Below are 15,652 nucleotides of genomic sequence, written 5' to 3'. Positions count from 1 at the left end.
AACATTAAGCAAGTCAGACCACAGTATCTCATACCGTCTGTTATGCAGAGAGCCCAACTGGGGTTATAAATACAAATCTACCTCCCCCTAAGTCTTTCTGAAAATGTTCTGTAACCACTGGCTGTAGTGTTAAAAGAGAGACTGTCTTGTTCTCCAGTGTTTTTATTTTGAGAACGGAATGACATATTTCTCCAAAACCAAAGTTCTAGGAATCTCCTCATTGGTGATGGGTCCAGCTTGTGCCATGGCACTGTTGCTTGTTGCTTCGGTAATGCTGTAAAAACAACCATTGATGGGGGTGTCTGAACGCATCATGGTTAAAACCAAGCCTGGAACAAAAGAAACAGCATAACAAATATTTGGTATCACTAGAAGATCAGTGTGGTGAGAGTGAGGGGTAGGGGAAGAGAGGAGGAGGAGGAATACATTTCTGAAAGCAGTTTCTTTGCTGAAGTCTGTCTTTTCTTGAGTTGCGGTTAAAATCTCCGAGGGGATTCAGGATGGTGATATATGTCTCCTTGCAATGCAGAATAAGGGCCTGTGATTTTTTGAGGGAATGGGATCTAACTCTTTCCCATTTCTTCTAGCCACAGGGATTCTTTGCTTGTGTGCTTGATATTTTGTCTCAGTCTCTTGGGGTGAGATGTATGCCCATGTATCTTACAGATAGCTCACAGAACTGTAGAGTATTTTGTATGTCAAGTTAACCTGAAGTTAGGCATAGTAGCTTTACTGCAGCAGTTTTACTCTGTGGAGGAACATCTGCGGTGGTAAGGGAGTTAATGTTTCCACTGGTGCAGCTGTTTCCTGAACCATGTTATTGAGACCTTGAGTGGTTATATTTGGCATAGTGTGGAAAATGACAGTGACTATATGAGCCTTGTCTACATTATGATATCCAAAATCATAAATATGATGCTTTGCTATTACACATGGAGAAACGGACTGAAAGCAGAATTTGTAAGAAGCAGCCCATTGTTTAAATCTGGTGGTAAGAAGGATGCTTGTTGCTCCTGGTTGATGTGAGGTGAGGTGTGTCAGTAGACTGATTAAATGCTGCAAAACGTCTTAGCACTTTATACTATTAGTCATGGTAGCTAGATTGCATTGCAATTGAACTACATATCCACTAGAGACTTCTTCCTCTGTCCAACACTCTACTATGAAATGTTAATCTGTAGTGTACCTAACTTCAGTCTTGTAAGATGAAATACTGTATCTTGTTTCTGCACTTAGAAACAACCGTTCTGGTTATTGGTTAAAAACATTGTTCAGTGTTTTTAATTTTGCAAGCAAGATTAAGTCATGCTTTTATTTCAGGTTTCTTAGGTTACTTTTTGTTTAAATACATGCAATATGTCCATTGGTATGTGCTTAATGTAGGTAAAAAAAAATATAGTTTCCTACTTTCCTTCATTTGAAGATACCTAATTTGGTGGAAAAACAGCTGTGTACTGTATAACTTGTATTGTGTGCTTTTTGTGCTTTTTGTGCTTTTACCTTGTTTCACAGCAGCCTAAATCCACCTCCCATGGAAGCTGCTGGGAACAGGATTTTAACATCATCCTGTTGTTTGGTCACTATGTAAAAACTGCAAAGGGGATGCAGAAATGATAGGGCTATAACCAGTTGTAAATGCATTTACATTTTTTCATAAGAAATCTTAAGGATTATGTTTATGTTAGTGTCTAGTATTTGCAGATAAGCAATCACAGCAGGAATTGCAAATGCAGAAGTAATGAAGTCAAGTTACTGCAAAGTTTATTATTCAAGTTCCCTTTTGAACAAACATGCTGTCAGTGTTTAAATGAATGAAAGATTTAAAATAAATAGAGGTACAAATGGTAGGTTTAAATATCATAATGTTGTACTTACACCTTGTCCAAAATAATTGTAAAAGTTCTCAGCTTTAGGAATTGTAGCTATGAGGGAGAGTAAACCCAGTTAAAATAATTGCCCATGTTCTGAATACTAGTCTTGTTTTCAGTGGTGGTTGCAGTATTTTTCCTAGATGGGAGCTGCAGGTGCAAGGAAATGACTTCAGATGTGAAACATTAATCAGTTTGCCTTTTTCCTTCATTCTGATCGCGTGCTCAGTATGTTTTTAATAGTAGTTTTTGTTTATTTTAGTTGAGTTAGCAACAGACAAGTAAAGCAAGTCTGGAATCTTTGAAAAAGATTAAAAAAAATCTTCCATTTTTCTTTCTGTGAGAGAATTCAGTCACTAACTGCTTTGACTTAACTTTTAAAATAATGGAGTGTTACTGACTATAAATAAATAGAAAGGAGTGCAAGTTGCTGATATTCCTAAAACAGTTAAAGCTGGTGTTCAGTTTGGTACTGAAATAAGGACACCTTGGGAATTGAATTGTTTGAAGACTTCAATTTTCATGTATTTCTGTCTGCTATAATAATAACCTAACATCTGTAGTAGTCATCTATCTGATATAAGCTATGTTTTGCTGTAGTAAAATTACACTCAAGAAGGCAGCGCTTAAAACAAAAATCATAATTCATGCTATTTGTAAAAGTTTTAAAGGCAGATGTGTGGGTTCAAGCCCACTCTGTATGTACCTATCTAGCATGTCCAGCACACTGATTTGCATGGGTACATACTATTATCATAGTTTTATAAGATTGGTACACACAAATCTCCATTCAACTATTCATTAGCATGTAAAACTCTTGTAACTAGAATTGGAAGTCTAAGAATGCAGTGTGCATGTATTTTGATGTTTCAACCTCTAGAATCTCTTCTTTAGATGAAAGTTTAGATAAAGTTTGTCTCTGCAGTTTCATGCTTAGTGTTCCATGCTTCCTGACCTGGGACCTTGAGCAAAAAACTGCTGACATCCTTGAGGCATGGTCTGGACTCTGGCACTGTCCCATCCAGAGCAGCCTCCAGGACAGGTGTCTGCTTTCTACACTCTCATATGCTTGTAAAACAGAAATAGATGGGTCTGTTTTGCTAAGATTGAGTTCATTTCCTCTTCTAATTCTTGCATAAATGTCCTTATTCCTGCTTTTATTTAGCTGTGCACCACACAGCCTTTATCACTTTCCTTATATGTTTGTGTTATAAAACAACCTTTAATTACTGCATGATCACAGTCCTTCTATTATTTTTTTTTACCAAAGATCTTTGCCTCATTTATGTAAAATAGGTATGGCTGTCATATGAAGCAGCTGCTTGGTATTTTGTTCTCTGTTCGTTGTTCACAGACACTTTATTTACCGTACAGTATGCTTTTCTTTCTGTCCAAACTTTTAACAAGTGTAAGGCAACAAAAAAACACTGCTTCACTAGGTCATGCATTTTGCCCTGAAATTAACTGTGCTTTAAATGCTTATGTATTTGACAAGTGATTAATGTATGAATCAGTTAACTATATTGCACATTTTGACAACCCATTGTATTCATATTATATAATCTGACTAGCTTTAGGCCATATTTGTTTTTTAGTACAAGTTATCTTGAAAGAAAGAAAGTATGAAATATTGTGCTTAAGTAAGTAAGATTGGGTTAGTGAAAGTCATTAACATGGTATAAGCCAAGATTTGTGTTGTGAGAAAACTGTTTTTTACATTTTGCGTAACGATATGTGATAAACTGTCTATTTTAAAGGATAGAGATCAGAACGAAGTAGGGCTAGGAATGGAACTGGAGAAGAAACCAGAGAGTAGTGAAGCTAAGAGGAGCCCAGATGCTTTATAATGATATATAATACAGATGAGCAATTAAAACCTCAGTTAATGTGTCACACATTTTAGTGTCCAAAAGTATAATTGTATAAAAAGCCCTAAGTATCTTTTGGTAGTCTGTATCTCAAATATAAAGATTTTAAAAGAAGAAGCAAGTTTGTCACGTGTAACTGTCTTCTGTCAGGGAAGTGACCCATATATGAAAATGTTTTGGACTTTCCTGGTAGAGTACACAGATCCTTTCCATAGCTGCTGAACTTACCAAGTCTTGAGCCTAACTCTTAGCTGTGGAGTATCTTTTTGCATTTCCATTTCTGTTACAGTAGTATCTCACTTCTCTGCTGACCTAAAGTTTTTGTATTTGCTTAGCTTCCATTTAGTATTTTTCAAGCTTAAAATTACATGGTAGCTTGTTATGCAGAACAGTTTGATAGGAGAAAAGAGAAATTATTTAATTCTGACTAGAGCAAGACTGACAAGGGAGCACTCAAAGCATGTGGGCTTTCTTAGTGCTGAATCACAGCTCCAGCTTTTGATTTAGTGAGATATATTTTAAATAGAGTCAAATGCATCTTACCTGATTTTCTGCTGGATAGTCATAAACAGAAGTCCGAAGAACAATTGAGGGCTCTATGTAGAACCATTGATACATAACAGATCTAGTTCCTCATCTTTTTCTTAGCTGTATGTGTGGTCTTACATGTTTATACATGTAGAATAAGAGGAATCTATATTTAATTCAAATTTTTAGGTGGTGGTATATTTAGTATTTTATTGGACAGTGAGAAATTGTGTAACTTCTGAAGAAATCAAAACATTTCAAATGAGTTTGAGACAACATAGGCACTAGTATTAGGAGAATGCATGTTCAATCTACATGCTTTCACTTTCTTGCCTGGGGTCTAGTTTGAATCTACCCATCAATAAGGCAAGAAGGAAAGACAAGGCTTTGTTCAGTGAATTAAGTGACAGTCAACGTACTTTTTCCAACTTACCTGGTCCCTGAATGGACTTATCCACTATGAGGTGTTTCGACATGTACGAAGATGTCTTTTGTGAAAGACTTGGGGCCCTGTCACTAGTATAGCTGGGGTGATGTAAGACTTGCTTCCCTTAGCTATTCACACCACACCCACAAAAGGATGAATTCAGTCCAGTTATTATGGACAATTTACCTAATATTGCTCCATATGAAAATGCTCGACTGAATTTGGGCAGCTTAGGAAGGTATACTTTCTGTTGCTGTGCTACACAGGGATAATAACCCTGTGTAGAAATGCTGGGGAAGGGCCATTCAGGGGGCTGATACCATGTTAAATACCCACAGGGAAGATTTACCATAAATCCTTGCCCTGATCCTTTTATGTGCTATTTTCTTGTTGCCACAGTACTGGGTCATTTTTTTTTATTTTTTTTTTTAGGGAATTGTTAGTGATCAGAACATAGTTCATTGGCACCAGGTAAATGGGAAACAAATTCTGCCTTTGACTGGAGCTAGTCAGTGACTCCATCACCTGGGGCTTAAGCTGTTAAGCTAATGATTGCTGCCTGTTAGTAGAATATATTGTAGGCGAGTCTTGCTTACTCTTGGTAGGAAGTTGTTGTCTGGGCTTGTTACCAAAACCCAAGAGAAGGATTTCAACATGTTGCTGATTTTGTTAATTAAAAGCCAGGAAGGTGAATTGGGAGGGAATTCCAAACAAACAGGATGCTTGAAAGGGTATTTCTTATTTATTTTTCTACTTGAAAGGAATAAAGTCACATTTACCATTTAGTTACATCATTTACGAACTGTGTAATTGATAGGGTTAGTTTAATTTTGAATGGGTAACTTCCATAAGGAGTTGGATGTAAGTGCATTTGGAGTTTACTTGTTGCCAGCTGGATGTCCTTTTAGACATATCACTTTTAGTCATGAAATCTCCATTGTTTTATGCACCCCATTTATATTTCCGCTAGAGAATTTAACTGAAAGTATCTATTTATTGGTTATAGAGTACTTGAAATATCTAGGTTTCAGTATTTCATACTAAGGATATGATTTGTCTTCTAATATTCAGTGTTATGCATGATCAGAGTGAGGGACCTGGCTGATGCCCTGTAATTGTTTGAGTAGAAACATGCTGGCCATTGCTCAAAACAAGAATGGGAGTAACAGTATAGCATCTTTAGTTACAAAATAAGAGGCCTTCTAAACCCACATCTGTCTAGTTGCAACTTCAAGTAGCCTTCATTCCTAGGGTGCTCAAAATTACATCTTTCAATGTACGTCTCAGTCATTGGGTCCTCACTGTTTGCCTTTGACTCAGACACGCTGTGCATTAACAGTGCAAAGAAAACTTCCACTTGATCTCAATTCACAGTCTTTATCCAGATTTGATCTGCTCAGTAGCAGCCCAAAGTTGCAGTTGTGATTAAAATTATTAGCTTCATTCTGGATTATGGTGACAGCAGACAAGAGTCTTTAGGGAATTTAATTGTGAGGGTCTAGCAAGTTCTTAGTTGAACTTAGTGAACTTGTGAGACTCATTTTTCAAAGGCTTTTTCAGTTTGGCCAAATGTAAATAAAATTGACTAAACCTCAGAGTAACAGTTTCTTTATATAGGGAAAAGTTGTTTTCTAGCCTCCAGCTTTCCACCCAGGGAAAACCAGGAGTATATACAGAAGTGAGATTATTTAATCATATGAATATGAGCCAGTTTGATAATCATGCAACACCCTGGTGACGTGATCTCTAATTCATATTTTCTTTCTGGCTTCATTGAATTATTTGCAAACAAAGGCAAAACCAAACCATAATTTGTTTTATGATTTGACTCAACATTTATTTATGTTTACCCTGGTCATCCATAAGTCTTTGTTTCAAAGTGTAAGGTCACTAGAACCCCTTAATGAGATGGTATCAAAGCTTAAAAAGGCCAGACTTTTCTCTTGGACACTTCTTAACCATATCATTGTGGCAGGAAGAAAAGCATAGCCTACGAATAGAATTTTACTCCAGATGGTTAAAGTTTGGCAAAATTATAAGCAACTGAAAAGTCAGACATATAACGGGATGTGTCATGCAGACTTGATAATAGGCTATGCAAATATGAGGTAAATGGTAATGTGTTTTCCTACTCTATTTTGGAGCGTCAAAATAGGAGTGGTTAAAATAAGATAGATTAATCCTAGTTTTAAGAAAGTGTGTAGCATGGTGTTTACTGCCTTATTCTCAATAGGTATTTGGGAAAATAAGACAGGTTTAATCACAGAGGAAATGTTTAATTTAATAGTACAAGATACAGAATATAAAAAAACCTTCCAATACCAGATGTATGTTCAGGAGTCCTGTAGGATTGATTATAAAAAGTTGATGCAATCCAATCATAGAATCTAGCTGCATTAGTGTATACAGAGATGGTGCAAATACTGTCAAGAATCATTACTTCAGTATTACTTTTCATGCAGTTTTGAAACAACTCTATTGACAATCTTTCCATATTTTTTATTTCTATGTAAGCTCACTCTGTACCTCCAGCAAAACGTCCACATGTGGAAGGAGACTGCTTACGTACAGAATAATGGTACAGAACTGCAAGTAGTAGTATGAAATAAGGGGATTTCATATTTTATCATCGTGTCATCAGTACACTGTAGTTAGGTCAGAATGACTTATGATGAAGTTATGATGACATTCATGGCACAGCAACACTGAGCCCAGCACTGTGTAATTTAACCTTTCGTTGTAAGCAAAATTTCAGCTACTGCAACATAGCCTGAATTTCACTTGTAACCTAAAGGAGGAAGGCTTAACAATGTTACCAGTAGTTTCAGTTGTTCAATTACTCTTTGATCCCTAACAATACCGTAATCAGAGTAACAGCATCTTCTGTTGAATGTCGTGACAGACTACCTAAGTTAGGTTTTCTCCCTTTTAGGAAACATTCTTTAAAATCTTTGAGAACGAGTACTTGCAAACAGAAATCAGCCTGCGTTCAGGTACTGCATCATTAACCTATTAAAACTTGTCTTCACAAAGATTAGTATTAATAAAGTGGATGTATTGTTTTATGAAATAGCATGTAAATGAATAATTCATATTAATAAATCATTTTCTTATGAATTTGTTCAGAGGACTGTATTGTGTTGAAGTGATTCTCATTAAAAATAGGTCACGTAGTGTGAGGTGCAGGAGAACCTTCAAGTGATGTCAAGTGTAACTTTCGAAAGAGGTTTTGTCACAGAGTTGTAAGTGAGGATGATAGTAAGGATCTTTCACTGGCATTTCACCTTATATATCCATGAAAGAAATTCTGTCTACCAATTCTGTCTACCTTTTCCTTGATGAATTTGCTCTTTAGTTGCTGTGGTTGGCAGCAACATTGTGAATTTTGTCATATAATGAGGAGTATGTGTGACGTTCCCACCAGGTATGTGCATTAAGGAAAAAAAGGCCTTATGTGGTTAATTGAAGACAGTGTGATGACGTAAGCACAGTGGAGGGAACATAAACACCCTCAATTCTGATTGGTGTTTCTTAGCGCCTGAGTATGTGAATCTGCAGCCTTTAACAGTTTTAAATATAGTTTGTCTGTATTATAGATTAAATAAAAATGGAAATGTGGGATTGTGTTTAAATAGGCAGCAGGCTTTTCAAGCCCATTTTCTTTCAATATTGACACTTTTTGCTTGAGTGGGTTGGAAAAATGGCAAACATAACATATGTTGTATAAATAACTGAGCAGTATAGCACCATAGTGGATATATAAATGTCTTTCTTATAATTTTATCTGCAGTCTTTAAAAACCCATCTCTCACTAGCAATGCAGACACAGTTAACATCTTCACAAATTTGCTAACCGTGGTGCTCTGTTCGTTTTCTAGGATTTTCTTTGCATGCTGTTGGAAGACATACCTGAACAAAAAGAGTAAGTGAGAACCAGGCTAGAAAAGTCAAATAAGAAAGTAGAAAGTGTATCTGAATATCAGTTGTGCTGGCCAGAAATAGTAGGATTTCATTTAGTTTTGTTCCGCTTATTTTTTTCAAGTTTGTGTGTGTAACTTTCTCTGAAAATTCTCCCAGATACATACACAAAAACCACAAGACTTGCTGCATTGTTCTATCCCATGGTCGCCCTGATGGCCAAGCAGTGCATTTAACTTGCATGTTAGGGCAGTAGTGAAGTCCTATGTCCACTGTGTGATCGGAAGTGCCAGGCACAGCTGCATACTCAAACTAATTTGTGATCCTCTTACCACCTGCTTTTGGCACATGGCACCCTAGAGCAAGGAGGCCAGAGCTTTGCTGTGGATGCAGGAAACTAGAGAAGATGGATCTTTCTGAAGTAGTAGTGTGGTACCGCGTCCTGCCATGCAGTGTTCCAAACAGGGAAGGATGGAAAATGTTAGTGGAAATCCAGCATTAATTCCCTGACATGTCCTTCAAAATCCTCCTATGTGTGACGGTTACTGGCTGAAGATGATACATCTAGTCTTAAGCAGAGCTTTGAAACCATCCCTGCTTCTCCATTGGTTTGCTCTGTGTAAATACAGGCTGTGATATAAATACAGGTTCTTTTGAGGTAGAGCTTTGCGTGTTACAGCTTTTAAAAACAATGTATTAACTTGGAAAATGCAGGTTTGCGGAGCAAGATTCCAAACTGTTCATAACTGGGTGAGTAGTTTGCGGGGTGGTGGGGGGAAGGAGAGAAGGAATACACAGAATTCAAATGTATTGATATTTTAGTGAAACAATTCTGTTCTTAGGGAGTGTGAGGGACAGAGAAGCTAGTGATCACTGAGAAAATGTGTTTTGTGGCATCATGAGTTTAATCTGGGTGGTGTTAATTTTTCTTTGTTTATGTCACTGAATACGGGTTTCCAGCTGAAATATAATCAGGAGTATTAAATGGAATATATATGAAAGTGAATGATTTAATGGCATGATTATACATTGATTTGTTAATGAAACCTCTACTTTCCTTCCTTTTTTCACTTGTGTTTCTCTGAAGTCCAAACCCAGTGCAAATGTTATTTGAATAAGTATCCAATTTTCCACCTAGAAATATGCCAAAATATTTAAACTTTCAGTGAGACTAATGCAAAAGAAGTATGTCTCTATTTGCATTGCACCACACTCCAGAATGTATTAACAAAATTTCAGATCTATGGTAATTAATTTTACAACCAAGCATACTGCATATCTGAACTTACCTACTGCCAAAGTTACCATGGGTGCAGATATCAACAGCGATGCCAAAAATAACAGAACATCTGGATATACACAAGTCCTTTATTTCTTACCTGCTACAAAGTTTTTTTTTCATTCTTGAACATATCCTGTTGCTAGTACACAAATACTAGCCTGAGGTAAAAGCAAAGGAAGGAACAATAAAAATGACGTATCTTTAGATATCATCTGCTGATGAGTTGCACAAAGTTTCAGTTGTAGGAATTAAATGCATTTCAAGATCAGAGCAACAAAATTCTCTGTAGCACATGAAACTTCCTAGACTTGTTCCCTTCTGCCCAGTACAATTTTTATGTTTAAACTAAATGATTCTTACTTGAAAAATATGAAACGCTCTAATATACTAAGGTTTGTAATGGAGTCTGGATTTAGTAATTACCAAAAAAAAGAAAGAAAATACATTATTAGTAGGAAATCAAGCCAAATCCTTCCTTCAGCTGCGGCAACAGAGGCAAACTAGTCTAGCCAGAATCAGAATTTGGTTTATGGGAGACTTTTTTAATGAGAACAGGATTAACACTGGCAGAAAGCAATCATACAACAGTGTGGAAATTTCTGTAATTATTATGTTGTGGTAATGCAACATTAGCTTTCTGCTGTTGGACACAGCAGACTGTATTTAAAAGATTCTCACTCTGTCAGTACTTAATTCCTTTAGTTTTCAGTTACATGAGATTTTTCAGTACATTCCCAGCAATGAGCAGTTCCAAGATACAGACATAACCTCTTAAGTGGCAGTTATTGATTTTTGCTGCCTTCTGTACTCAGAGGAGGAGGATTATATACCTAGTTTATAGGGCTGCTTCACTTCCTGCTCTGACTCAATTTTAATGGCGTCTTAGCTGTTGGGATCCATTCTGCAAGGAATGTTTCTGGACTGCAGCTGAACACTGACATCAGACAGCCCTAGCACTACCTCTGGTTCTTTAGAACTTCCTGACTTGCTCCTGTAGAAGATTGTTTCTTTATGTGAAGGGCTAATGGCAAGAAAGACAAACAAATATCTATCATTATCCTTCTCTGTTTTCAAAGCCTTTTAAAATATAACTTGCACTGGCTGTAGTCTCATTATCATGGCCATTCTGTAACAAACCCACAATACTTCCCACCTGTAACTGAGTTATCTTATTTCCTCATATATAACTTGAAATGTCACTAAATAAAATAAAATTCAAAAACAAAATACAAAACCAAAAACCACCCCCAAAATGAAATTAAATCAATCAACAACAAAACACCCTCTTATGTGTCTGTACATCAGAGTGCACTAGATCTAAAACTGCCAGTGGCTCTGTTCTCTGCACCCACAGTCTTTGCTGTAAGTTGATCCTCTCCACGTCTGCCCAACATGTGCGCTGTGCAGACTCAATGTTTTTAAGGCCCTGTAACAGAGAGTGAATTTTACCAGCCTTAGATAAATCAGTCACAGCTGCTTGTGCTCTTTATGACTGCAGATTTTTTTGAGCAAGTCAGTTGTGTTCTTTGGGGTTTTCTGGTGGTATTTTTTATTTAATTTCATTCCATAAAATAAGTGTACTAATAAAGCTATGGTTTTAACATTTCACAATAGACAAAGGAAAGCATGTGTCACAGCTCTGATATTTGTACTGTTAATAACTCAGGCTTACTAATGACATTCCTTCGGTGTCTTAATAAGTTGTCAGTTAAGTACTAATTAATATCAATGATTTAATTGATATTAAAATAATGCTGCAATTTCAAACAACTCAGCTATACAGATGTATGTTTCTTTCAGATTTGCTTTCTTTGTTGCTCACATTGTTGTAAATGCGGTGATTTTGATTGAGACAAACAGCTGGTAGACACCTAACTCCGAAAGCAAATTTTCCCAGTGGTTTTAATTCCCTTGGGGGTTTTATTCTTTTCTTTTTTTTTTTTTTTCTTGTCTGGCTAGTTAACAGAATCACTAATCATTCACTAGTCTTTGATTTGTTCTAGCTATGCCTCTATATTTAGCTGGAATGGCTTACTTTGAAAATGATGGATGTGTATGAATGTATATATGCAGATGAAACAAATATATTTGTTGGGGTGTTTTCAGTTGGATATGGCAGACTTTTTATCTTCCTTTAAAAAAAAAAAGTTGCATATCTTCATGTGCACTGTTGATTTGCCGCAACATCTTATTCTAGAAGTGGTTTCTTCTCCTCAACTGAGGAATTAAGTGGGCTTATGTTAAAGTTTGTAGAGTGCCTTGGGGTCTTGTGCAATGACAACTTGATGTACAGACATTTTTTATAATCCTAATTTTCAAGTTATCATTAATACTAGTATTTTACAGAGCTTGCTCTGAAGTATTGAATCTGGCTATGAACAGTATGTATGCACTTCAGGAGATCGTTCCTAGGCTGATTGTCTTGTAATCTAAACAAATAGACAAGGAATGACATAATGGATGTCATTATATTCTCATTTTACAGTAGGGAACTCTAGTACAAAACCACTGAAGAACCTGCCCAGCCTTGTAAGAGCTCTTTTACAGTGGGAATCAATTGTACCCAGATCTCACAGTCCAACAGAGTACTTTAACCATAAGGCCTGTTCTATTCAGGAAATCACACACACACCAGATTTAAGCTCTTACAGATGCTGAACTGCAACATAAGCAGGTGGTAAGTGCCCTTTCTGAATATCGATGCTTTACTGAACTGCAGCCCCTACAAATATAAAGCCCTGTGTCCTCACTTTGAAACAACAATCTGTTTGACATCTTTTTTGGGGCTTGATCATTGTCCTGTACCATAAAGAAAAAAAAGAAAACAATAGGAAATGAAAGCATGTGTAAATGGTTTTATTGTTATTGTAATCTGAATGTTCTTTTCCCTTAATCTGCAGCTTCCATTTTTTGGTATGATGCTTTTGCCATGTATGCAAGCATATTTTAGGAGCTGAATGACAAAAGGCAGCATTTGTAAAGCAGGGCTTTCTCATTTTTAAGGCACCTGGTGTCTGATTTTTGCCTTTGTTACAAAATTCCAGTGTATGTTGCATAAATCAAAACCAGATTGCTTATCTTTTTCATATACTATTGAACAATTACTCAGTAAGGAGCCATCTGACTCTCCACTTTAATCAGATTCTTCCACCCCTAAGGCAGAATTTTAGTCTGTTAGGTAGACCTGCTCATTTTAATGGACCTCCTTCAGAATACTGTTCATTATAAGTAGGGATGGCAGATCTCCCACCACAGTGTTGTAGAGTGGAGGCTGTAACTATTAATTCTACTTCCAGGGAATGCTAGCACATAGTTCTGCTTGGAGACAGAGGATAAATTTCCCATTTTGAATTCAACATGGACAAGACTATCTAAGTCAGGATAGAAGCCAGGTCTGAAAAAGTGCTGTTGTTAATATCATAATTTAAATCCTCGGCAATTCCAAGTAAAACTATCCAAGTTTTAAAAAAGCAGTACCTATGATTAGTAAACACAGATACTTTTACTTTATGACCAGGGTCATCTACTAACATATTCCCTGACTGCTTTTAAGACTCCATAAGCTCCATGAGTCTTAGTCTTCAAACCTGCATGTCACACATAAGAGTGACTGATCTCTCTCCCATTGGCATAGTGAAATGTAATATTTAAAGGCATTTAAAAATTGTTCACTAAAAATGACTATTTGTTACAAATTCTTCTTAGTCACTGACACAGTCCATAAGTAAACTCCTTTAGGATCAGGATTTTGAGCACAGCTTTTTCAGGGTTTGGTGGAGGAGGCGGAAGAGAAGAAAATACTTCTTTGTAAGTAAAATAAAAATTATATTGGGTTGCTTGCCTTCCTGTTTCAGAACCCTGAAATGGCTGTTCTTTTTCTGAATGCTTTCCTGGTTATGGGCCTAAATTACACATGTGAAGGTAGCTGCAGGTACTAGAATCATTCTTGCAAGGCATTACCGTGCACATTACCATGCATACATTTTTTATATATATTTTTTTAAATTGGCTTCCCTGCAAGTTGGGAAATCTTCAACCAGAGCTGAAGTAAATGCAATAGGAGTTGCTTGCAGAAGTAAAAAGGGAAATACAGTGTTTGAATTTGCAAATACTTCTGTATTATCTTCACATTGGTTTGAGGATAATTGGGTCATCTGCAGAAGGGAGCCTGAACTCTGATTCTCCTCATTTAAGGCCAATGATAGCTGCAGCCTATCTGCCTTGAATATATTCTCCAGCAATTTGATGATTTTGATTTATATGAAAATGAATATTATTTATTTATTTATTAGGGACTGCAGTGACAGGACAAGGGGTAATGGGTTAAAACTTAAACAGGGAAGTTTAGATTGGATTTCAGGAGGAAATTCTTTCCTGTTAGGGTGGTGAGGCACTGGAATGGGTTGCCCAGGGAAGTTGTGAATGCTCCATCCCTGGCAGTGTTCAAGGCCAGGCTGGACGAAGCCTTGGGTGAGATGGTTTAGTGTGAGGTGTCCCTGCCCATGGCAGGGGGGCTGGAACTTGATGATCTTAAGGTCCTTTCCAACCCTAACTATTCTATGATTCTATGTGGTTATTTCAGTCCCACACAGCTTGATCAAGACAAACTATTGCCTTTTGCTGTGGATCCAGTTTTCTGTGAATGTTATCAAAGACACAAAGAAAGTGCAGACAATATGAAACTAAAACAGATACCTGTTAACTAATACATATCAGTGCCTTTTAAAACACAGAAGTTTAAGGAAGTTTGTCTTTAATTTCATTTCTTTAGTATCTTATGTTTCCATTTAGGCTCTTCTGTAGTAAAATACTGGGTTTGTATGTCTCTGGCTAAATATACTTCTCTGTGTTTTTGTTTTTTTTTTAAAGTCCACTCAAAAAATAGAGCACCTGTTCAGACTTTACATGTTTCGTAAATGCAGTTTACCATCTTACATTTTCTCTGTCAATCCTCATAAGCACTGAATTTATCATTTGAGTTTTAAGCACATAATACCTGATCTGTCTTTAATTTGCTCATGTCACCTCTGATGGTATTACTCATTTAAGAAACCCCAAGAATGTAGTACCAGTGCAGTACAGTCAGTACATGGATTTGAGGGTTTTACTTAGCTTCTAAAGGGTTAATTTTCATACAGGAAAAAATATATTTTTGTGTATGTCTTCAATTTTATTTTGTTTTTTTTTTCTTCTAAGATCTGGATTAACTGCAGAAAGGATCTTCCAGAATTGGCTTGACACTTCCGGAATACCAAAGGTAAATACAAAATACCAATTCCCAGTTCTTGCATTTCTCATTACATTATGTTATTTAAATCATTACCTGAACTTAAAACAGGCATGGCTTAAAATACACAGTTTTGATAATGACTGCTTTCCACATCTTTATAGGGGTTTAGCTTTTATTGGTTGCAGTTTTTTGCTTCTACTATTGCCTCAACAAGACTGACAAAGGGCAAATCTTACAAAAGTTATCCTATTGATTAATACTGTAGGCATATGGAAGTATGCTTTACAGTATAGCTGTAGACTCTATTAAATGCAAGGAACATTGTTGACAGTTGACAGTATATGAATTACCTAAAAGCCATACTGACAGCAGTAACTAAATGTTCAATTATTTGTACTCTTGATATTTTGTGAATATTGTGACTTGCTCATGAAATCTTATGCATAGGTAACATACTTCATTGCTGTCCTACTATTCCCCTCAATAGTACATAAAAGTTCTGACTGGGCTGGGCCAGCCCTGTTGGCAGAT

At 36.5% G+C, this 15,652-nt stretch overlaps 1 protein-coding gene across 9 annotated transcripts in view; it reads left to right on the top strand.

Moving 5' to 3' along the window:
- Positions 1–15,652, top strand: part of AOPEP (aminopeptidase O (putative)) — a 191,592-nt gene that overhangs the window by 86,065 nt on the left and 89,875 nt on the right. For all 9 annotated transcript variants that reach the window (XR_009729089.1, XR_009729088.1, XM_061377521.1 and 6 more), the window contains 2 exons: positions 8,570–8,613; positions 15,088–15,148. Coding sequence is in view for 7 of the 9 variants with exons in the window: in XM_061377521.1 (XP_061233505.1) it covers positions 8,570–8,613; positions 15,088–15,148 (105 nt within the window). In the remaining 2 variants the exon portion in view is untranslated. The remainder of the gene's footprint in view (positions 1–8,569; positions 8,614–15,087; positions 15,149–15,652) is intronic.

This window comes from Neopsephotus bourkii, unplaced genomic scaffold (genome assembly GCF_033783945.1).
Source record: "Neopsephotus bourkii isolate Nb327-2 ecotype Australia unplaced genomic scaffold, CSIRO-AGI_Nbou_v1 NB_1759, whole genome shotgun sequence".
Taxonomy (NCBI): Eukaryota; Metazoa; Chordata; class Aves; order Psittaciformes; family Psittacidae; genus Neopsephotus; species Neopsephotus bourkii.
Note: the sequence above shows the minus strand (reverse complement) of the source record. Positions and strands in the feature narration are given on the sequence as shown.